The 24631-nt window shown below is 42.6% G+C and overlaps 2 protein-coding genes across 7 annotated transcripts in view; one reads left to right on the top strand and one right to left on the bottom strand.

Annotated features, from left to right (window-relative positions):
- Nucleotides 1–18371, top strand: part of numb (NUMB endocytic adaptor protein) — a 114057-nt gene extending 95686 nt beyond the window's left edge. For 5 of the 6 annotated variants that reach the window (XM_055640905.1, XM_055640903.1, XM_055640906.1 and 2 more), the window contains 7 exons: nt 1719–1793; nt 8540–8680; nt 11260–11464; nt 12524–12808; nt 14440–14589; nt 14673–14810; nt 16727–18371. In XM_055640905.1, the coding sequence (XP_055496880.1) occupies nt 1719–1793; nt 8540–8680; nt 11260–11464; nt 12524–12808; nt 14440–14589; nt 14673–14810; nt 16727–17376 (1644 nt within the window). In that variant the 3' untranslated portion in view covers nt 17377–18371. The remainder of the gene's footprint in view (nt 1–1718; nt 1794–8539; nt 8681–11259; nt 11465–12523; nt 12809–14439; nt 14590–14672; nt 14811–16726) is intronic. The other variant, XM_055640907.1, reaches the window with a different exon arrangement.
- Nucleotides 18372–18910: 539 nt separating this feature from the next.
- LOC129700429 (papilin-like) overlaps nt 18911–24631 on the bottom strand; it is a 56488-nt gene continuing 50767 nt past the window's right edge. Inside the window, 2 exon segments of the mRNA XM_055640902.1 lie at nt 18911–19435; nt 23335–23561. Of these exon segments, the coding sequence (XP_055496877.1) occupies nt 23383–23561 (179 nt within the window). The 3' untranslated portion in view covers nt 18911–19435; nt 23335–23382.

A 24631-nucleotide genomic window follows, 5' to 3' on the forward strand; every position in this document is an offset into this window, starting at 1 on the left:
ATCCTCTTTTCTGTACATTGGTCCTTTTTGTCTCCTTTAGTCACCTTTTGTCTTCCTTTCATTTCTAGCCTTTGTCTACCATCTGCCAAACAATCTCCCCACCCCTCACCTGTATCTCTCCGTCAATTGCCAGACCTTGTCCTGCCCCCTACCTCTTCCAGCTTTCCTTCCTCCATGACGATCAGTCTGAAGACCCGAAATGTCACCTATCCAGATTTTGCAGAGATGCTGCCTTAGCTGCTGAGTTCCTCCAGCACCTCGTATTCCACACAAGATTCTTGCCTCTACAGTTCCTTTTATCCAGTTTATCAAAAACACTTTTTCAGCACCTTTTCGGCAGTGCAAACGGACTTGAATGGTATCCCTTGCCTCACTGTTGGTCTTTAAAATCCAACTAAGCAGTATGAAATTGTAAATAGATAAATGGGTTGGTGAAAATTGGGCATCTGTCTGATGTTTCACCTGCAGACGCAGCGTGAACTTTAAACCCTTGGGTGGGTGGGTGGTTGGGATGCAATTACACCAACTGCCGAAATTCTTAAAAACCCCAAACCTGCCGACTTCCAGCTTCAGCATAATAGAGGAGGCACAAAGAGTTGTAGGCAATACATTCCCAGGAGGTAGGTTCACAATCTGACTCATTTAAATTAGTGGTATGGTAAGTCCACCGTAAGTGGCTGGGTGCATTCCCCAGGCCTTTGTGGAGGGGTGATGAAACACAGCAGTAGGAAGATAAGGAGACCTTTGGGAGTTGGTCTCATTATCACTTTGCTTGTTGGAGTGAAGTAGATGCAGCGCTCAACTTTCCCCTGCCATCACCAAATAATGTACGTCAGTCCCCATCTAAAGGAATTGGAACCATTTCTTGCCACATTAAATGCAATTTACATTTAACTGCTGCATCTCCTTTCTCTCAATGTTGACCTTTAACTACAATTCGTTATGGCAGAACCTGGAGTTTGGGGCTCTCCTAGAACCCCGACATCAGATTTCTGTCTCATTTTTACTGAATGTTTCCGTATGGAATGTTTGATTTGCAAAATATGTCTGTTGCATTTTAATTAAAAATAAATTCTCTATTATGATTGCATTATTTTTGCAAGTTGGAAAGGGACCCGTGTGATTCTCAGTCTTTGAAGAAAAGGTTTGTATTGACTACTGTGTGTGTATAAGGCTGTGGTCACTGGAGGTGGACCACGGAAATTGAGGCCAACAGGAAACCATGGAGATGCTCTTTTCGTGTTATCCACTGTCAGGTGGTGAGTAATGTTCCTTTCTAAGGTAATAGCGGTGAACCTCAATGTTTTGAATTGCAGAATTAACCATAAATCTAAATTAACCAACTAGTTTATGAGCAGTGTGGAATTGCTTTGTTTCCCCAGTAGCAAAAAAAACTGCCTGCCATATTAGTGGTGTAACTCCTTACGTGTCAGTTTACTGAAGCTTCCAGTTTTTTTAATTTTTTAGTTTAATGTTAGGGCGAGAGATCCTTGCTTTGTTTGTTTAATGGTGTGGTTTTTCTCTTCTCTTCTCAGTGTCTTGAAGCTATTGTGTTCATCAGCTCGTAAAACTTGTTGTGTGCTGGGCTATCTGTCCATGGAATCTGATCTCCTTCACCACTGTTCTTGCTTGCTCATGTCTCTGATTTTCCCATTAAGAGCATTGGTTCAATGAGCGTTGTAACTAAATCTTTGCATTTTCTTTCTTTCTTTTTTAAGACTGGAAAGAAGGCAGTTAAGGCCTTGCTGTGGGTATCAGCCGATGGACTCCGAGTAGTAGATGAGAAAACCAAGGTCAGTTTACTCTGTGCTGAATGTTTTTCTTTCTTTCCAATTTGAGATAACTCTTAATTAATCTTTCACAGCGTTTTAAAATCAGTGTGGATTACATTTCCAGGGTGTTTTTTTATCTATTTATTTTAATATTTTTATTAGAAGCAATGTACATGAATAGCATATTAGAAGCAATAAGACATGAATGGCATATTACATTTCATGTACAACTTCTTATTTTAAATTTAATAGTAAGAAAAAAGTAAGAAAAGCAAGAAATAGAGAGAAAGAGAATATTATATAAAGTAATGACATTGTTAGTTCGTGAAAAAATAGAGAAAAAGAGCCCATAAAGCTGTAAAGCCCGAGATAGAAAACAAAAAGGAGAGGTGAAACAAGGAAAAAAAGAATTTTAAAAAAGAGAAAAAAAAGAAAAATTGAAAGGGATATACATACTTCGTATCTTTACCCACCCCTCACACAGTTCTGAAACAGTTAATTTCTAAGTTTGTGTTGCACCAAATGCTTGTAATAAGTCGATAAAGGGAGACCAAATCTTTATGAATTGGTCTGATTTGCCTGATGGGACGAATCTCATATCTTCAAGATGTAACATTTCCGACATATTTGAAATCCACATTTTGAGCGTTGGTGTAGGTTGCAGTTTTCCAGAATTTAAGTATAAGTTTTCTTGCCGTTATTATTTCCAGAGTGTTTAACGCAGAAATAATTCTTTCCTGCCGGTACTTTTCAGAAGCATGTTGGCCTGCAGTTAGCTGCCATGGCCACCTCCCTGACCATTGCGCACTTGGCTTTACCTCAACTGAATCCTGTAGCCATTCCTGCTTGGTTAAGTTATTCTCGTTGAATTGAGGCCACACTTTCTCTGAACATCAGTGATATTCATAAATATTTATGAAATATTTAAAAATGAAATAAGAATTTTAAAATTTAAAATAAATCAAGCACAAAAAATACAATAAAAGTATGACATAATTTTTTTAAAAAAACTTGGCTCCAATGTCTATATTTTCTACAGTGTTGCGATCCTATTGATATAATTGGTTCTAGTATTGCATATCAGGTAATCCCATTGAAGTAAGTGGTTCTAGTATCCCATGCCAGGTGATCCCATTGAAATCAGTGGTTCATGCCAAGTCGTAACTTGTACACAATCCAAGAGAGATCTTCCAAGAAGTGAATCACAACAAAATTCATCTCTATTTCTTACTTCCGCGGGGCACCGCTGGAATATGAAATCTAGCAGTTCACCAGTATGTTTATAACACTTCAGAATCCTAAAACTCACTGACATTTGCATTTAGAAATGCCAAAAGTGGAACGGATTGTAATTATCTGCAAAATCTGAGCTGCCGAGTTTTGATTTAGGACTGTGCAGGTAATGAAGCTCAGTTACATTTTGATGATCTATTGAACGGTGAATAAAGATTGCATTACTTGGGAGAGAATTACGTGAATTTCTGAGTCTGTTTTGTATCTAAGCCTGAAAGGTTATCCGGCTCGACAATTGCAGTTTATGAATGTCACTTACGAAACGGAGTCCAGACTATTCGTTTCATTTCTCTTGCAATAACCACATTAAGCAGTTTGAATTTCCTGTGTGTTTCCTAGTAACTTGAGGTTGTTGATTATTGGTTACGAAATGTTGGATTATTCCTTGCTTTCACAGACATCTCACGATTGTGTTCTCAGGGCAGTGAAACAGCAGTGGTACATATCCTGCACTGCCATATTTGTCCAGACTCTTCCTGCAGTTATTTCATCACAACTTTGGGAAGAAGTCTGAAAGCAAATTATTATTGAAAATCAAAAACTGCAGATGGAGAAAATCATAAATAATAAACAGGAAAGCTGGAAATTCCCAGCAGGCCAGACCACATTGGTGGGATCTGTGGTCTGACAAAGATTCTTCGACCTGAAATTTAACTATTTTCCTTTCCCCTACGGGTGGCCTGACCTGCTGAGTATTTCCAGCCTTTTTTGTTTTTATATTGCAAATTCATAGTGTTGTTTGTCCGTGAAGAATTGCTGAGCAGAGCAGTGGAAATGTTTAGTTTAGCTTCGAGATGCAGCGGGGAAACAGGCCCTTTGGCCCGCCGGGCCCGCGCCGACCAGCGACCCCCGCATATTAACGACCTCCACGTCTTTGGACGTGTCCCGTCTGCCATCCTGGTTGAGAATCGTGCTGCATTACTTGAAGTGAGAGAAATAACAAATGTGTTTAATTCCTTACTGGAAGTGTTGCCTGAGAAGTTAAACAGGGCACTGACGTGATCCTCTTTCAGAGTCATAGTCATACAGCTTGGAAACGGGTCCCATGGCCCAGCTTGCCCATTGCAACCAAGGTTCCCCATCGACCATAGACCCACCTGCCCGTTTGGCCCATATCCCTCAAAACCTTTCCTAGCCATGTACCTGTCCAAATGTCTTTTAAATGCTGTTATAGTTCCTGCCTCGACTACCTCCTCCGAAGCTGGTTCCATATACCCGCCATCCTCTGTGTGGAAAAAGTTGCCCATTTAATCCTATTACATCTTTCCCCTTCACCTTAAACCTATGTCCTCTGGTTCTTGATTCCCCTACTCTGGGCAAAAGTGTCTGTGCATTTACCCTATCTATTCCCCTCATGTGGTGTTCTTCGATAGATATTGTTGTGCAGGTTATCATGTTCATCTGGCTCAGAAGTTGATCCTTCCAGACCCTTGTACGTGTGTGCTGCACCTCATTTCTATCCTTTTTGTGTACCCCACCATCCCAGCCTGTAGCTTTGAATTGTCTGTTGTCGTGTTACAGTCCCAGTGTACACCTGTGGTTTCCTTCTACATCTTACTTGGCATTCTTAAAGCATTCACTCTTACTAGTAGTAATCTCAACTACCCTTCTTAATGTCTTGTTGTCTTTTCTATCCACCGTACCTAATGAAGGCTATTCTTTAGTCAGACGGTAGTTCATCTGTGTAACTCATTGCCACAGGAGGCCAAGCTAGTGGATATTTTTAAGGCAGAGATAGACAAATTCTTGATTAGAATGGGTGTCAAAGGTTATGGGGAGGAGGCAGGAAAATGGGATTAAGAGGCAGAGATCAGCCATGATTGAATGGTGGAGTAGACTTGATGGGCTGAATGACCTAATTCTACTCTTATAACTTGTGAACTTGTAACCTTGTCAATTTTCTTCCAGTCTAACTTGCCATTTTGATCCAGTTAGACACAGCTAGTGGACAGCTCTTCCTTCCCCACTGTTATTAAGTTATTAGACAAGGAACCATAAAGGTGATTAACACACAGCAAAGTCCCACAAACAGTACAACCTGGACATGTTTTAGCCAGAGCCTGGGGAAACTCCTCTCCTCTTGGATATGGGCCTTGGTTAGGCAGCTTGCTCTGCTTGGACAACTTGGATGGAAGGGTCTTTTTCCATGCTGTGTAGCTCTACGACTCTACAGTTCTAGTTGGAGGAGAGGAGAAACAAAAATGATATAGATATTCAGCTTGACTGAGAATAGAAATGAGGAGCGGATCTTTTGCTTAACAGATCTCACATAAGCTGTATAGGAAGGAACGGCAGATGCTGGTTTAAATCGAAGATGGACACAAAATGCTGGAGTAACTCAGCGGGACAGGCAGCATCTCTGGAGAGCAGGAATGCGCAAAAACTGCACCCTGGCACTCTCTTTGTACCATCAGCGCTGGTCATGTGTTTGTCTTTCGAACATGCACGACCTTGGGAACCGTGAATGAGATTGCTGCCGTAGCAGCAAGACTGGTTTGTAAGAGTCTCAAAATGCTGGAGTAACTCAGTGAGGCAGGCAGCATCTCTGGAGAACATGGATAGGTGATGTTTTGGGTTGGGATTTTCTTTAGACTGATTGGTTCAATGATGCGTTATTGTCACAAGTGCAAATGCACAATTAAATAATGTTCTTACAAACAGTCCAGTAGAGTGTTGCAATACATAAGCACATCCAGATTGATCAAATGTACAGGAATAGTCCACTGAGCCCGCATGCAAGAGGCGCCATCTTTCAAAGTCCAGACTGTGCTCTAACTATTATGAGCGGTGCCTGATCTCAGCTGCTGTGGGCCTCTACCCATCGCCTTCTTCGGACATGTAGGTCGACCTGCGAACCGACGTCCCTCTCTTCACCCATCGACCTTTAGGGGAATCTCTCGTAGTAGGGGAAAGACGGCTGGAAGAGGGGCGAGGGCGGGACAAAGCCTGACAAGTGACAGTTGGTTGGTGGGAGGTGTTTTGATTGGCAGACGATTGGACAAATGAAAAGTTGTAAAATGTGAGATAAGGATAGAAGATGCGTGAAATGTGAAGCCAGAGGATAGAATGTCGGTGGATGAGGGTGGGGAAGAGGAAATGGAGATAAGGGTGCATATCTGGTGGGGCACGGGGATGAGAGGGGGAAGAAATGGGGCGGGAGCTTGATTGAAGGCTAGTTACCTAAAACTGGAGAATTCAATGTTCATACCAATTGTGAGAGTAGTTGAGATAGGAGCCCAGGAGCAAGGTGAGGCTGCTCACATGGCTCACCTAACCACTTTGGTTTCAATATAACCGTGATCGCATAATCCAACCTGACTCTGGAGAATGGGAGAAATACATACCATCTTCAAACGCCTCCATTCCCTTTTGTCTGTTAGAAACATAGAAATTAGGTGCAGGAGTAGGCCATTCGGCCCTTCGAGCCTGCACCGCCATTCAATATGATCATGGCTGATCATCCAACTCAGTATCCCGTACCTGCCTTCTCTCCAAACCCCCTGATCCCCTTAGCCACAAGGGCCACATCTAACTCCCTCTTAAATATAGCCAATGAACTGGCCTCAACTACCCTCTGTGGCAGAGAGTTCCAGAGATTCACCACTCTCTGTGTGAAAAAAAGCTTCTCATCTCGGTTTTAAAGGATTTCCCCCTACCTTAAGCTGTGACCCCTTGTCCTGGACTTCCCCAACATCGGGAACAATCTTCCTGCATCTAGCCTGGAACCCCTTAAGAATTTTGTAAGTTTCTATAAGATCCCCTCTCAATCTCCTAAATTCTAGAGAGTATAAACCAAGTCTATCCAGTCTTTCTTCATAAGACAGTCCTGACATCCCAGGAATCAGTCTGGTCTGTTGTAGCAAGTAAATGCCTCAAACAAACCACTCCTCTTTCAATGTGCACATTTCACATTTGGATGTGAAGCACTAGTTTCCTGCAGTGATCCCTACATAGAAACTCTCAGACAAAGGTATAATTTGAAGGCAGCAAGCAATTTAAAATTATTTCTCCTGCTTTTCTTATAAATTTACATTTTCTTTAAATGACTTGGTCTTCAAGTTGTACTCGTAATTTTGAAGTTTAATTTTAAAGCAAATGTGTCTCATCCTGTGATTTTTCTTTAAGTTGATGGATGTACAACGTAGCAATTTGTAAGAGGGGATGAGCTGAATATAATTGTATACTTAACGTTGAGAGCAAGAGGACAGCAGGTGAGTGCAAATGTAATGGATGAAATAGGAGAATGTTTAGAGTGGGTAGAGAGGAGTTGGAGCAAGCATGGTGTGTGTGGGTCCAGAGAATTAGACAATGAGATGGTGTTTGCAGTCGTGTTCTATTTGTGTTTCAACAGTCAGAGCTGATGTTGTCTAATCAGGTTTTCATCCATATTCTCAGATAAAAATTTAGTGGAAACCTGGAAAGGAATTTTTTTTTAAACTGCAGATGGTTGAAGAAGGATCACAACCCAAAATGTCTCTTATCTACATTCTATGAGATGCTGCCTGACTTGCTGAGTTACTCTAGCACTTTGTGCCCTACAGATGGTTGAAATCTGGGATAAAAACAGGAAATATGGGAACATTGCTGGTCAGGAAGACTTGACACATGAACTCTGTTTTACTATCCACAGATGTTGCTTGAGTTTTTCCAGCAATTAGTTTTTGTTTCATTGAAACTTACTTTGGATGTTCAGCTTGGAATTGCATCCCTGGATTAGGGCTGGATGGGGAGGATGAGCTTGATAAAATATCAAGAAGTTCATTCGGGACGGCAACAATTATGAGGATAATGGCAGCAAGAGAGTATGTTAAGTTAGAAAAGCAGGGTGGTTAAAGTGTCTGGAATTTACAGTGTGTAGCACGGGTTTTATTTCTGATTGTTGAAATGTTCATACTTAATAGTTTTGGCAATCAGGTGTGTGTAAAGGAGAGCGTTGTTTTGTCTCTAGTTGAAAATGTTATAAAAAATAAAACATGATTAGGTACCATTTTCATTTTGTTGGAATGTATGAGATAAAATATGACATAGTGTGAGACTGTATGATTCTCTAAAGGTATATCATGTGATCTAACATTCTTCAGCGGTTAGAAAAGAGGATAAATAAGTCACGGAGCCAGTAAAATTGGGATTGGACTAGCTAAGTAATTATTCATGTAAGCAATGGATACATATAGCAGATAATGGATAAGCCCTGCCTATAAAAAGTCATTTATCTGAAACCAAATTTCATATTTCCCAGTAGTTAAAATCAAGTTACTGTAAATTCACACTATTTAGAATGTACAACCTCTACTTTCGGTAAGGGCAACTTTAATGAACTTTCCAGTTTATGCATAATTCAAGGCTGCCATCTAGTGCCTGACTGAAATAACTGGATTTAATCTATTCAGATACTTCGGGAGGGCAGCTATACTAGGTACATAAGATCGCAAGTTATTGGTTAAAAATTACATCATTTTCTCTTTTCCTCACAGGACCTGATAGTTGATCAAACTATAGAGAAGGTATCCTTCTGCGCCCCCGACCGAAACTTTGACAAGGCCTTCTCATACATTTGTCGAGATGGTACGACCAGGCGTTGGATCTGTCATTGCTTCTTGGCTATACGAGATTCGGTAAAGAAGCCATTTTTTTCCTCTTTATAACAACAAGGCCATCTTTTGGCACAGGAGGGAGGGGAAATGAGTCACAGACCCCTTGACACTGGTAGATGGTTCTTTTGCCTGGTAACATGAGTTTAAAAGTCAAGTGTGTTGCAGATTCTAGTTTAGTTTAGAGGTACAGCGTGGAAACAGGCCCTTCGGCACACCAAGTCCGATAATGTCTCAGAATCTTGATGAGAAAAAGACTCATTGGGATGTAATGACCTTGGAATTCCAAAATATGTTACTTAGCAGAGCTGCATACTTCATCTTGTTTAGATGAGGGGCAAATCGGAGGTGTTGGAAGGAAAGCGTTAGAAAAAAAATCTTTCACAATGGTGCTGGAAAGCAGGTGACCGACATGAAGCCAAGGCAATTCTGCAGCCTGCCAGGAAAAGCAATTCAAGAGCAGGAACAGGAACTTAATTATTTCCTCACCTCTCCCCTCTTTCCCACACCTACAATGATCATGAGTGTCTTGGTCAGCATGACGAGTTGGCAAGGGCCTGTTTCCGTGCTGAATAACTCCAGCATTCAGGGCGACACAATGGTGCAGAGTTGCTGCCTTACAGTGCCAGTGACCCAGGGTTGACCCTGACTACAGGAGCTGTCTGTAGGTAGTTTGTATGTTCTCCCGGTGACCAGCGTGGGTTTTCTCCGGGAGTTCCGGGTTCCTACCACTAAAGACAGACAGGTTTGTATTTCCCCAGTTTGTAGGATAGTGCAGTGCAAGATGAGGTGACCACAACTTCTGTTCCTTGTATGTGCTCAGTCACAAGAACAATGACAATTAGCCAAATCTCTCTCTCCTGCCTAGAGTGGAAAGTGCGCACATGCATATTAAATTGTAAAAGGAATGTTATGACAAGATTTTAATCTTTCAGAAACTTGCAGCTTTCAAACAACTCATCCACTGTGTCCATTTGATCTGAGAGTTCTGTAGTCACCTGGTCCAGTATCACATTTAACTCTAAAAACTTCCGATGTGCTACAGAGCATCCTTAAAAAATAGAATTTGATATTGATCTACATCTATATATTTTTTCAAATTTCAGAAATATCGGAATATGATGTTTTCTAATTGGTTTTAAGTTTGCTCTTGTTATTCTCAGTGAATACCAATAAAGTCCAAGGTGACCGATCAATCTGAAGTACAATATTTAATTGAAATACAACAAACTGCAGGCCAGGATGTTTTTTTGTACAACTCAAAGTTTGTGAAATGATGTCAAAACCTGTAACTCTGGAGCCAGGTTGCTTGGATACACGACATCAGAATTTTAACTTCTCTTACTACTTCCATATCATTCACATGATGCAATAATGGGCATTTTTATTTCTCATGCACACATGCATTGAATTTATAGATTTGCATTTGGTGGGCTCAGTCATAGGAACACATAAACAGGTCCTCTGTCCTTGCAAACTGTGATGTCTATCTATATTAATCATTTTGCCTGCATTATGCTCAAAATGCATTTGGACAGTGATGTTTGGATAGGAAATGCATTGAGGGATAAAGCATATTCCTCAATGCCTTTCCTATCTAAATATCACTGTCCAAATGCCTTTTAAATGTTGTAATTGTATTTGCCTCTTGCACCTACACGTCATGCAAAATAATAATTATCTGCAGTGTAAAAAACTGTCAGATCACCTTTAAATCCCCCTCCTCTGACCTTAAATGTTAAAAGGGTAAAGGATTCTGATGATCTGTCCTATGTGGCTGATCTATATCTTGCTCTATCCTTTGACAACTTTCTTCACTGTGTATGAGCTCCATAAATTTTCGTCTCATCTTCAAACCTACCGATCAGATCACCAATGTCTCATCAAAGTTATTTATACATAAAGCTCCAGCACCAATCTCTGTGGTACACCTCTTAAACTTCCTCCTAATCAGCCCCCGCCTTTCCAAGTGAATAAATGCAATCATGTCCTTCAGAACGTGTCTAATAAATTCCTTATCACCAAGGTAAGGAATATCCCAGAAATGAAATCACCTTTTTTTAAATTAGCTTTTCAAATACTATGAGGCGATGACAGATAAACGGTATCGTTTTTCAAAAGAGGTATAGCAATCACTGTCAACAAGATTTTCTGTTTTGAACTGTCAACAGCCTTGAACTTTGCTGCTGCTGCAGCTGTCATCTGAATGCTACAATCTGTTATCATGAGCTTCATACGAGGGCTGCGCCTGTGAATGAATCTGTTCCCTGGTGCAGCATGAAAGAAAGCTCCTGGGTTCATCTTTTATCCTTTCTGACCAATGTCTGCCCACTCCCCCAGAAACAAAAGATCCTGTTTAACCAGAGGCTTTTGTTTGTTAAAGCCTGCCTTGGTAAAGTTTTGAGCATATTTACATTGATGGGGATGATGACTTATGGCTGAGTTTCTCATAAGGAGTTGAATTTGCCTATCTGTACCTGGATGGCAAGAGAACTAATACTTTGGACACATGGTTAATGATGCTGATTGTGTTTGATGACGGGTGTACAGGAAGTGAAGTCCCCAATGTCTGCATGTGTTAATGATGCCATAATGTTCCATAGGGCGAACGCTTAAGCCATGCTGTGGGCTGTGCGTTTGCAGCGTGCTTGGAAAGGAAGCAGAAGCGTGAGAAGGAATGCAATGTCACTGCCACTTTCGATGCCAATCGAACCACATTCACCAGGGAAGGATCCTTTCGAGTAATCACAGCCACTGAGCAAGCAGAGCGTGAAGAAATTATGAAACAGATACAGGACACCAAGAAAGGTAAAGAAACAAAGTAACATTTAGAACAGGTGGTGAAAGGAAGGAGGAACTGTAACAAAAAATGTTCTTCTAACAATTACAGTACATCAATGTGAAGAAGGGTTTTGGCCCGAAACGTTGCCTATTTCCTTCGCTCCATAGATGCTGCTGCACCCGCTGAGTTTCTCCAGCTTTTTTGTGTTACATCAATGTACATGCTGCATTATAACACTATAGGAATGGAATTCAATAAGCAGAAGTGTATATACCATAGGAGGACTATTGTTACGATGCCAGCTCGCAGAAAGAACTTTCCAATTTTTCTCACAACCAGGTATTCCCCATGTTCTCTCAAGTATTTCCCTTATTCCCTTATGAAATTGACTGCATTTCCATTCACCACACTAGTAACGAGGCCCAAAATGAAAGAGGAATTTGCATTCAGAGTGCTAAAATGTCACGGACAGACACAAAATAATCAAAAGGCTATTGGACTCTGTGCTTTCCCAGAAGACCACACTACAGAATAGAAAATATCTCAAATCTATTTTCGCCTGCTAAGTGTGCTACTTTTTTCCCTTTTTACATATTGATGGAAGGTTTTGCAGTCCGTCATTGTTTCTTATTAGTTTCCTCTAGTACAGTCAATAACGTGCTCCTTAATGTTCCTGATGTTGAGAGCAGGATTGTTGTTCTGGCACTATTCAATCGGATGATTGATCATCTCCTGTACACTGATTCGTATTTGTCCAAGAGTGAAGGTAAGGTGTCGTCAGCGAATTTCGGTCTCAGGCAGCTTCCATGGAGGGAATGGACAGATGATGCTTCTTCAGACTGGTTGCCGTTCCTTTGGTTTGACCAGTTTGTACTGTTGGTCTAAGTAAAGTCTAAATAAAGGATCTAAGGTCTAAATAAAGGATCTAAGTCTAATCTAAGTTGATCATCCAAGCATAACATGTGTTTAAAATGACTTGCCTCCTGAAAAATTGATTCAGTATTTTAAAAACATTCTAACCGCAGTGTTTTAGTAATACGTTTAAATGGTGTGACCCACTTAAGGGTGTTATGTTTTATTTACAGTTGAAACGGAGAGAGTGGTGGTAGCTACTTCTGCTGCGTTTCCAGCAGCTCCATCGAATTCACCGTCTGCCCCATCCACTGTGACGGAAAACAAGGAATCCAGCAACATCCATGCCATACCCAGGAGGCATGCACCTGTGGAGCAACTTGCCAGGCAGGGATCTTTCCGAGGGTTCCCAGCGCTGAGCCAAACAACGTCTCCATTTAAGAGGCAAATGTCACTTCGAATAAACGAGTTGCCTTCAACAACACAGCGAAAAACAGATTTCCAAATTAAAAGCACAGGTGGGTACGGGGAGGCCCTGACCACGGGGAATAGTGAAGGAAGAAGACTGACTTTGGTGCCTTCCCACACAGTGGGGAACTTTGATTCTGCTGTGTGGGGATGTTTTATGTCAAACCCTATAGTGTGTTGTGTCCTGTTTATTTTTATTGTATGGCTGTATGGGAATTCATTTCACTGTGCCATCAATCTATCTTGAATCTTGAAAAAGTCTGTTGGTTCTTGTATTTTGGGGTTTAACCAAACAACTAAATTATAAAGGAGAAGAGTTAATCATGCAGTAGTTGTACGGTGTGGATTTTAGAGGTTACTGGATCCTTTTCTTTCAGCAAAATGGCACCGCGTAAAAATACTGATTTTCTCAGCAAAATGCTGATTTTCAGGTACTAGAATATTGAGGTTCGGTGAGTGGGCAGATGCATGGCAGATGCAGTATAATGTGGATAAATGTGAGGTTTATACACTTTGGTGGCAAGAACAGAAATGCAGATTATTATCTGAATGGTCTCAGATTAGGAAAAGGGGAGGTGCAACGAGACCTGGATGTGCTTGTACATCAGTACCTGAAAGTAAGCATGCAGGTACAGCAAGCAGTGAAGAAAGCTAATGGCATGTTGTTCTTCATTGTGAGAGGATTAGAGTTTAGGAGTAATGAGGTCCTACTGCAGTTGTACAGGGCACTGGTGAGACCGCACCTTGAGTATCGTGTGCAATTCTGGTCTCCTAATTTGAGGAAGGAGATTATTGCTATTGAGGGAGTGCAACGTAGGTTCACCAGGTTGATTCTTAGGATGATGGGACTGACATATGATGAAAGAATGTGTCGACTGTGCTTGTATTCACTGGAATTTAAAAGGGCGAGAGGGGATCTTATAGAAACATGTAAAATTCTTAAAGGATTGGACAGGCTAGATGCAGGAAACATGTTCCAAATGTTGGGGGAGTCCAGAACCAGGGGGACACAGTTTAAGAATAAGGGATAGGCCATTTAGGACTGAGATGAGGAAACACTTTTTCACCCAGAAAGTAGTGAATCTGTGGAATTTTCTGCCACAGAAGGTAGTGGAGACCAATTTACTGGATGTTTTCAAGAGAGAGTTAGATTTAGCTCTTGGGGCTAAAGGAATCAAGGGATATGGGGACAAAGCCGGAACAGGGTACTGATTTTAGATGATCAGCCATGATCATCTTGAATGGCAGTGCTGGCTCGAAGGGCCGAATGGCCTACTCCTGCACCTATTTTTCTATGTTTTTTATGTTCTAAATCATTTGTTACTTGTTCTATTTGGCCTCCAATAAATATACATTTTAAAGGAGAACCTACCAACCTCTTTGTGAAAAAGCTGCACCTCGGGTCTCTTTTAAATCTTGCCTCTATCACATTAAGTCCATGTCCACTAGTTTTAGACTCTCCTACCCTGGGAAGAAAATTGTAACCATGATGATGGTGTTTAAGAGGCTTTTAGATAGGTACTCAGAAATGGATCACATGCAGTCAGAGATGCTTAATTTAACTATATTATGGGCCAAATGGGGTTTTCCTGTGCTGTGCTGTTCTATGTTCAATCAAACCTGATTTTGATCAAACCTGACATGATAGATTTTTAAAATATGTTTCTACATTTTCCTTCAGTGCCTGAAGTTGAAGGTGACTCCGGAGCGGACATCGACAGTATAAGTTCCCTGTGCTCCCAGATAACACATGCATTCAGTGGACAAGTGGAGGACCCGTTCTCATCTGCACCAATGACCAAACCTATTGTGGGTGTGGTGGCTTCCCAAGGTGAATCACTGATTTGAACGAATTTTGCCAAAAACATTCAGCTTGTGGCAATGGAAATGTAACCATTTTTTCCCCCCCTCTAGTCGTCAATGGGGCATCCTCCACCTTCCCGGCACCTGTAGCAGCACCGGCCATCTCTCCCACAGTGATGCCGATGCGTGACACCAACCCTTGGTCCCATGTCCCTGCACCAACCAGTGTGGCGACTACAGTTGCTGCAGGTACGTTTATGTGCACCATATATGGTTAAGGCAGGAGATGGAAGAAAGCAAACTCATTATCATTAATCTGGGTGTCTGCAACCAGTATTCAACATAGAATCTAAAATGATTGTAAGGGTCAAGTGCAAAACTGAGGGGGAATCTTATAGAAACATATAAAATTATAAAAGGACTGGACAATCTAGATGCAGGAAAAATGTTCCCAATGTTAGGTGAGTCCAGAACCAGGGGCCACCGTCTTAGAATAAAAGGGAGGCCATTTAAGACTGAGGTGAGAAAAAACTTTTTCACCCAGAGAGTTGTGAATTTGTGGAATTCCCTGCCACAGAGGGCAGTGGAGGCCAAATCACTGGATGGGTTTAAGAGGGAGTTAGATAGAGCTCTAGGGGCTGGTGGTATCAAGGGATATGGGGAGAAGGCAGGCACGGGTTATTGATTGGGGACGATCAGCCATGATCACAATGAATGGCGGTGCTGGCTCGAAGGGCCGAATGGCCTCCTCCTGCACTTATTTTTTTCTATGTTTCTATGTTTACTGATCCAAAATACCACTTGTATTTTAATTTGAACCGAATCCTGTTCACCCTGCTGAACTCCATTCCCTGGTCTAATAACAACACGTTTAAATTCCTGACTTTATTGTAGCCGGTATCTGTAGCCAGGTGTGTTCCACAAGCCTGTGGGACTCAACAGTCTCATCTCACTCATCTCTGTGTCACGTAGCCAAGCATTCACCTCTGGAATTACTTCTGCAAGGTTCAATGCCTTACCTTTACAATGCTTCTTTTAAAATCCTGCCTCTTAGATACGTTTGTATTGATCATAATTTGAAAAACTGTTGTTATAACTCTTAGGATGTTTGCTGTAATTAAAAGTGCTATAAATCTAAGAGCTTTTAAAATCCCTACCGTGTTCAAAATCTCTCCGTGGCTTTGGTCCTTCGAATCTGTAACCTCCTCTAACATTACAACCCATCAAGATCTCTGCATTGTCCCAGCCATGGCCTTCTGTGCAGCTTTCTGCTCCATTAGTAGTTGAGCAAACTTTCAGATATTCAGGTACCAGGTTCAGGAATTCTCACTCGATGTTGTTCTACCAGCCCTTGAGATGGCTTTCTGTTACAAATGCAGCAGAAAGTTGGTCTGATCTTTGGTACTCATAAGGGATATTGCTGGAACCTATATGAACTAACCAGGTGCAGCAGATGGTATCATGGTTAGCACAGACATGGTGAGCTGAAGGGCCTGTTCCTGTGCTGTACTCCTCTGCTTAATACAGGTTGCAACAAGGGATCACCCAGACAGGAATAATAGGATTGAGTAGTGTCACTTTTGATTTCTTGTAAGGAAAATCAGATTTAACATCCACTGGAGTTCTTTGAGAATGTGGTGAATAGAAGATGAAGTATCAGAAAGCTTTCTACAAGAATGTGGTCAACAGGTTAGGGCAGGTGAAACAAGGGATAATATATGGGTGAAGAATAGTTTATGGGTTGGCAGCAGAGAGGGGGAATAAATGGAGGCTTTGAAGCTGGCAGACAGCTGGTGCACTGCAAGGACTGGTGTGTGGTTCCAGCTGTTCAAAGTACATTACAGATGAGAGCCATTCCACATTTGCCGATGAAGCTAAACTACAAGGTACTATGGATAGGGAAGAGGACGTGAAGAAGACTCAGCGGGATGTGAACAGGGCACGACGGAATATAATGTTGGAACAATTAGAGGTCCAAAAACCAAAAAAGCAGAGTACATTAAGTGGTGATAAATGCTGAGAATGTTGTTTTAACCTCTCTGTAATAATGCAAGACTGGGATGCAACCTTTTAGCTAAGAATCAATTGCTTTCTCCCCACAATCTGTACTTTGATTTGATTGAGAGCGAGGTTGGTTTTGTTTTTACTCTTCCCTCTGTTTGAAGCAGGCAATGATTGGGGCAGCCCTCCCGCTGTGACCACCCAGTTTCAGCCGGGTCACCAGCGCACACCGTCGGAAGCTGACCGCTGGCTTGCGGAGGTGTCCAAGAGCGTTCGGGTGCACCCGTCGCCCCAACCCACGGTCGCACCACCCTTCCAGAGCGGCTTGTACGTCACCCCTCAGCCAGCCTTGGTCAGCGTGGTTCCACCCATGCAGCCTGCTTTTGTCCCCACTCAGCCTTACTCGCTGCAGGCCATCAATGGCATTCCATTCCAAGCTCCGAGTCTGCCCGTGGTGGGAATAACCCCTTCACAGATGGTCGCCAACGTCTTTGGCACAGCAGGCCAACCTCAGGTCACCCACGCACAGCAGGGTCAGAACATTGTGGGAATCGCCGCCAGCCCCAGCCCCTACTTTAAACCCGCCGAGCAGATTACCCGCAAGCAAATCAACGGTTCCGCAGTTTTCAATGAAGCAGAAAGTAGCAAATGGACATTGGAAAACAAAAGCAGTGAAATGGCTGCGGGCAATCCTGAGGATGCATTTGAAGCTCAATGGAACGCGCTGGAGTACAAGTCAAAGCAGCGGGCCACCCCTTCTCCGACTAATCCGTTTTCCAGAGATTTAAAGAAGACTTTTGAGATTGAACTTTGAGCAAAGTCTCTGGTTTCCTTTGTCGGACGATTGTGTGTGGAAAGCATTCAGTGTTGATAATGGGCATGAAGAACTGCTTCAGCAGTCCCTGAGAACCATTATAAACAGGGTGCAAAGTTGGACTCAACCATATGGCTAAGTTGTTGAATCAAAGGAGCATGTCCATTATCTGCCTTGGAAAAAAAACGTTTATGTTGTGGTACATGTAGGGATCAGCTGTTGGTTTCTAAACTCTTTCTACCTATAATTGTGGGTATTCTGTGGTGGGACTGCAGGAAGATGCTGCAATTCTTGTGTTGGAGCTTCCAATTTGAATACATTGATGCCAAAATCTTTATTTTTATGCGTTAGTATATATATTTTAATAGTATGGAAATTGAGCTGTAAGTAATCTTGCCAAAGGTAAAACACCGAAAGGTTGTACGAAATGTACATATAGAGAGACTGGTTTATTGCTGATGCTAATGTAAGTACTTCATGTATTCCATCTTTTAAACTGATGTTTGCAGCGGCCTCTTTGTTGTGGGTAGCACACTTGCTTGAACAGATGACCTGTTATAAATCATTAGTATGGAGCAGTATTGCTATGGTAAATGTTTAACCATGTTCAATCTTGGATTCTGTTCAGCAAGACTTTGTTTTGTGTTGATGACAATTTTCTTGTTCCCTTACTGCCTTGAATAGATTTTTAAGAGGCCAGCCAGGTCCGATTGCCGTAATGGTATGAAAAAGATTTGCACAATACTGTTGAGCAGGCTCCTTTGTTGGTCCCTTGTGGTACGCTGACCAATCTCCTATTGTGGCGAAATGAGTCAGTTCTTCTGAGTTAATTACTTTACGCCTCAGTTGAAAATTCTGCAGATATGCTTTCTAGTTTTGTTTTAATTTTGACTTGCACGAGCCTTACAATCACTTGTAATAAAAATAAATTTATACTGGAGATTTATAATCTTTAACAAATAAATGGTTGGAAGAGTAACCATATTTGAAAAGTGCTTTGGATGATTTGAAATTGTTTGACTGCCTGTTGTTATTATTACTTTGGTTGTTATATTATTACTTTGATTGTGGGGAAGAGTTGTGGATGACCAATTCCAGTTACTCAGCAATATTTTCCTGAACCCATCCCCAAAACCAAATCGTATTAATATGCACTCGTCACAGAGCCCACAACTCCCAGATCAATATACACATTTTAACCCAAACTGTAAATATGTAACTAAATATCTCAGAAAACATCCAGCTAATTGCCCATATTTTCCTGTAGAGCTTTTTAGCCTTAAAAAAATATTTTTTAAGGCTAAAAAGCTCTACAAGAAGATTTGAGCAATTTTCTGAGAATAAATGGTCGTTGAGTAGAGATCTTTTAACTGGTTACAGATTTTGCAGAGTTTAGAGAACATAAGTGCAGTTTTAAATGACACACCATGGCAGGATGTTACACACAATGACACACAACATACCAACATGTTAAAGTCCAGAGATCAATAAAATATATCGTATTTTGTCATTGTCTAAAATACAAAGAAAAGCATTGTTTCAAAATGTTGTTTTAATTGTCATTCGTGGAAATGTTAAAAACAGTACACAATATAATTTGACATGGACATCTTGTCTATAAAAATATGATCCTTGTGTGCAGAGGAGGAGTGGCAGTGCTCACAACAGTCGGGTCCATTCAACAATGTTATTTCAGTGAGTGTTTCCAACATCTCAACGTTCTGCTTGTAAAAATACCAGCTTCCGTCACAAATTCCGAATGCAGATAAATATCAAAATATCTCTTTGGAAGAAACTAAACCTCCCTTTCTTGAAAGTTGTACATGCTAAATCACCTGATTAAAGATTGCATCAACGTTTTATTCTAAATTTACAAAAAGTATCTCTTAAAAAATACATACAAGCTTCTTGAATATTTAAGAAATAGATATCACTGCTTGTACATTTAGGAGAACGCTGATCACCTTTGACTGTGGAATGAATTATCAAAAGTTACTTGCAGCACCTCTTATTCATGTTCTGGAGTACACCTGTGCATGTCACTGCAAGAGCAGGGGACCTACAGCAGAAAAAAGTCATCCAGTCAGTGTCATTAAATGTGACAGTTTTATTATATAAACTTTTATTTAGCGCACAGAAAGCCCGTGCTGCTGAAGTGCATGACTCGTCTCTAAGGGCCAGGCCAGGCTTTGTTGGAATTTCCTGCATGAGCCATGACTAGTCTGATTACCTTCAGAAGGACTTTGGTAGTCCAAAGGCTGACAGCTCAGCAATAACTGATTGTCTTATCAGTGAGGCTGAGTATACGACAAATGACTAGAAAAGATAGTAGACATACAGCATGGAAATCAGCCTTTCAGACTACTGAGATTGGGCCGGCATCGAGCCTCAGCCTCACCCCCCGGTTCGCCAACTCGCCAACACTCTCGGGTTAACTGGTCACAGTAAATTAACCTATCAACCAGCTTGTCTTTAGGACGGAGGACACGGGGAGAGCATGCAAATTCCGCATAGACAGCAGCAGCGGTCAGGATTAAACCCATGCCTCTGGACCTGCCAGGCAGCAGCTCTAATAGCTGCACCACAATGTTGCTCCGACCACCTGCTCTATCCTGCCCAGAGAAAGATTATGGCAGAAATTAGTTTTAGAACATTGAACAGTACAACAGGATCAGGCCCTTTGTTCCATAATGCCAAGATAAACTAATCTCCTCTGTCTGCACATGATCCATATACCTCCATTCCCTGCATTTCCATGTGCCTATCTAAAACTCTCTTAAACATCATTCTCGTATCTGCCTTCACCACCACCCCGGCAGCGGGTTCCAGGCAACTAATATAAACATTGTCCTGCACATCTCCTTTTAAACTTTGTCCCAATCACCTTAAAGACAATCCCTTTACTAATCCCTCTAGTCTCCACCCTGGGGGAAAAGGTTCTGATTGTCTACCATATCTGTGCCTCAATTTTATATAATTCTATCAGGTCTCCTCTTAGCCCCAAACACTCGGAGAAGACAATCAAAATTTATCTGACCTAAGGTTATAAGTGATAGGAGTAGAATTAGGCCATTTGGCCTATCAAGTCTACTCTGCCATTTAATCATGGCTGATCTATCCCTCCTATCCCCATTCTCCTGCCTTCTTCCCATTTCCCCTGACACCTGTACTAATCAGGTATCTATCTCTGCCTTAAAAATATCCACTGACTTGACCTCCACAGCCTTCTCATTCCACAGACACACTCATGGCTGATCTATCTTTACCTGTCATCCCCATTCTCCTGCCTTCTCCCCATAACCTTTGACACCCTTACTAATCAAGAACCTGTCAACCTCCGCTTTAAAAATACCCATTGGCTTGACCTCTCCTTGTAGTTAATACCCCCCAATCCAAGCAGGTAGTTAATACCCCCCAATCCAAGCTTACAAACTTCTTCTGCACCCTCTCCAAAGGCGCCATGTCATTCCTGTAATGCAGCAAAGAGAACTGCACACAATCCTCCAAATGTGACCTAACCCAAAGACCTAAAAAGCTGCAGCATGACTTCCCGACTTGTACTCGGTACCCAGACAAATGAAGCCAGGCTGCTTTACCACACTATCTATTAGCGTTGCCACATGGATATCAGAAGGCATTTGGGATGCAACTCGGTTGAATGGTTTAGGGAAATACTGGCCTGCCACAGGGCTAGGTAACAAGACTCTTGCTTGTCATGGTAGATGCTGTTTTGGACAGATGCAGGAATCAAAATTTAGATGTTTGCTAATGATACCAAAACTGGGGTGAACAGAAAAAATGGCAAATAGAATTCAATCAAGAGAACTGATTGGACACACCCAAGAGGGCCAAAAAGTACGGGAAATACATAAGGCCTGTTTTATACAGTATATAAAGGAGTCATAGAACGGTTACCTCAACCTGTTTCATTAGCCTACAGATAATTGTCTTTATTAGCAGACAGATAGAATACAAAAGCAGAAAGACCATTCCAGAAATGTATTCCCAAAGCAAGCCCACAACCGAGATGCTGTTTACATTTGTAGCCACCACAACAATGGGCAGGCTGTGACAGCAACTTCCAGGCACTAAATGAATGCATTAGTCTTCAGGGAGGAGGCAAGTGAGTAAACTAACAATTGTTAGAGGTTACTGGTTAATATATCACTGGCTCCAGGTGGAACAGAGCCTCAGTGGTTGAGAAATAAATTGCTGTTCCAATATCACCTCTGAATCTGAATTCCACACACATTTTCACCGTAAGGGCTGTATAGTGAGCTGCATTGGTTTATAAGTGCTCTTCACTTCTAGAGCTCACAAACAAGTGGCCATAGCAGTGATACCTGCATCCCTCAACTCTCTGGGACCACAGGGAACAATGTCAGTGCTGGAGATGAGACACAAGTGGCCCTCTTTAACCCAGTTTGATTAGGGGCCCTGGCCTGTGATTAACATCAACCCACACAACAACATTTTAAATGATATTGTGGCTCCATCAGCTGCATGAAACAGCTATGCTGAAGAGGTGAACGATGGTGAACTGTTGCAAGCAACCTGTAATTCAGGACAAGATACACAAAGCTGAGAAGTGGTGAGTTTGCAGCAAGAAATTAACCAGTGACACAAATAACAAAAGCAGGCGAGAATACAGCAGTCAATGTTAAAATGTGCAGGAAGAAATTGTTAGCAGGCAATGCTCTACAATGGTGTACATCATACAAGGGTCTGGAAGGAGAGTAAACCTGTACAAAGATAATAAAGCTCTGCTGGGGATGGATTATTGATAAAAGTGCAAGATCTCCCACATCATCATTTCATAAACCACAGAGAACACTTGGATTTGCTGTGATGTTGCAGCTTTTGGTTCGATCGTGGCTGCAGGCTCTTTCAGGAGACCATGGTCACAGTGTTAGTGTCTCAGTTCAGTGATGGGGAAACCATTGCTGTCAGCTTAGGTCCAGAATCTGCTCAAGTGAACAGAGCTGAGTTAGCCTGCAGGATCCACTAGGAGGCAGTACAGTGCAGTGACTCCAGACCTCTGCAAAGCTGCAGACTCAGAGAGGAAAAGCTGCACAGTTTAGCAACCTGGGGTCACAGAGTCAAGGTTTGCAGAAACGGGCCCTTTGCCCCAACTTGTACATGCCGATCAAGATGCCCTTCTCAGCTAGTCCCATTTGCTTGTGTTTGGCCCATCTCTCCCTAAAGCTTTCCAATCGATATGCGATTTTAAACAATGTACAAAGCTATCTCTTCCTCTGGCAGCTCATTCCATATACCCACCACCCTCTGTGCAAAAGAACTGCCCTCAGGCCCCTGTTAAATCTTTACCCTCTCACCTTAAAGCTACGCCCTCTAGTTTTAGATCCCCTACTGTGTGGAAAAAAGCTGTGGCCATTGACCTTATTGGTGCCCTCCAAGATTTTATAAATCACTATAAAATCACCCCTCAGCCTCCTTTGCTCCAGAGAAAACTCCCATCCCAACATATCCCTTCTCTACTTATAACTCAAGCCCTGCAACCCTGGTAACATCCTTGTGAATCTTTTCATCTCCCCCTTAAGCTCAGTTTACTCCTGACCCTCCTACAGCCAGGACATAAGCGAGCGGTGCTGAAGGCAATATTGTATAAAGGTTCTCTCCTTCATTATGAATGAAATTTTAATTCCAGATTTAATGGAGAAAGAATATAATTTTAAGAAAGGTGCACAAAAAGGCTGGAGAAACTCAGCGGGTGCAGCGGGATCAATAGATGCTGCAGCACCCGCTGAGTTTCTCCAGCTTTTTTGTGTACCTTCGATTTTCCAGCATCTGCAGTTCCTTCTTAAACAAATAATTTTAAGAAAGTTGGGGGTCACTGCTGACCGGTTGTATGGATCACCATTCTGTGTAAACACCAGGTAGTGTACTGCCTGAGAACATGGATCAATCACCACAGCAAGCAAGAGCTTTCCCCATCACCTGCGAGCAGCGAGCTGAGCTGAGCTGAGCTGCCCATGCACGGCCCTGTTATCCCTGCTGCACCGGGCCGTCGCCTGTCGGCTGTCTGGAGCAGCTTGCGCAGCAGAAGCTGGCGTGGTACTGGTTGGAGCACAGGTTGGCCTTTATTATCAGGTCACAGTTTGCCAGCTCCGGCAGGTCCACACACAGCGGCTCAGGGGCTGCGGAGTGCATCACTGTCTCTGTGGCTGAAAGAACATCAGGTGAAAAATACTTTCAATGCAGCAACGCCGAGCGTCCCCTTTCCTTTCCTCGGCTGGCGGAGAGCTCGGTGACGTGGGAACGATGGATGGCAGTGTTGGGGTGGGATGTGGCAGGAAACTCCAAAAATAACATTTCCAACTCCATCTCCCGCCAAGCCCTCGCTAAACCAAGAATGTATTTCACAGTCAGTCACGCAGCAGGGAAACAAGCCCTTCAGCCCATCAAGTCCGTGCCAGCTACCAAGCACATGTTTACTTCATTCTCCCAGATTCTACCGCTCTCCTCCACTAACGGACAAGCTTTTATTGCAGATTCTCAACATTTACAGTTTTATTGATTTTTCAAAATAGGAAACCCGTTGCCTTGGTATTTTTCCCAGTTACAGGTTATGTCAAACATGCAAATGTACTGAAGAGGTGACCCTAGAGACTTGTCTGTGCAGGAATCTTGGGGCAAAATACAAACAGCTGGAGGAACGCGGTGGGCTGGGCAGTGGATGGAGAGTCCGTGTATCGGGTCGAGACGTTGCTCAGGCCTGATGCCGGGTCTCCACCCAGGGTTTCATCGCCACAGATCTTGCTTGATGTGTTGAGCTCCTCCATAGTTAGTTGCTTTGCTCCAACATGTTTTCTTGGAGAGGATTGAGGTGGACTAACGGGCTGAGGCCTCGAGCTCATGTGTGGGTTTATTCCATTGCATCCACAATTGAGCTTGCTGGAGGAGCAGGGAAACGCAGGTGTGGATGACAAGAACCCTGGGTAAGTGCTTGCTCAACATTTGTGTTTGGTCGCATTGCTGGATGGTTTAACGCTACAGGATGTGCCCACTGACAGTGCAGGCTTTTACAGGCAGGGCTGGCTAGAACAGGGGCTGCTCCTCAACACAAGGCAAGGCCAGCTGGAGATTGGAAGCCATGTCCAGTGCCCAGAGCCCAGAGCCGGCACCTCCCTCATCAGCGGTGCCAGCTGCAGCTGGATGGCGAGGGGGGCAGCAAGGGTTACACCACCACTGCCACAGGGAAGGTGGGCACTGGGGATGGGTGGGCTCTGATCTT

The sequence above is a fragment of the Leucoraja erinacea genome, chromosome 9 (assembly GCF_028641065.1).
Source record: "Leucoraja erinacea ecotype New England chromosome 9, Leri_hhj_1, whole genome shotgun sequence".
NCBI lineage: Eukaryota > Metazoa > Chordata > Chondrichthyes > Rajiformes > Rajidae > Leucoraja > Leucoraja erinaceus.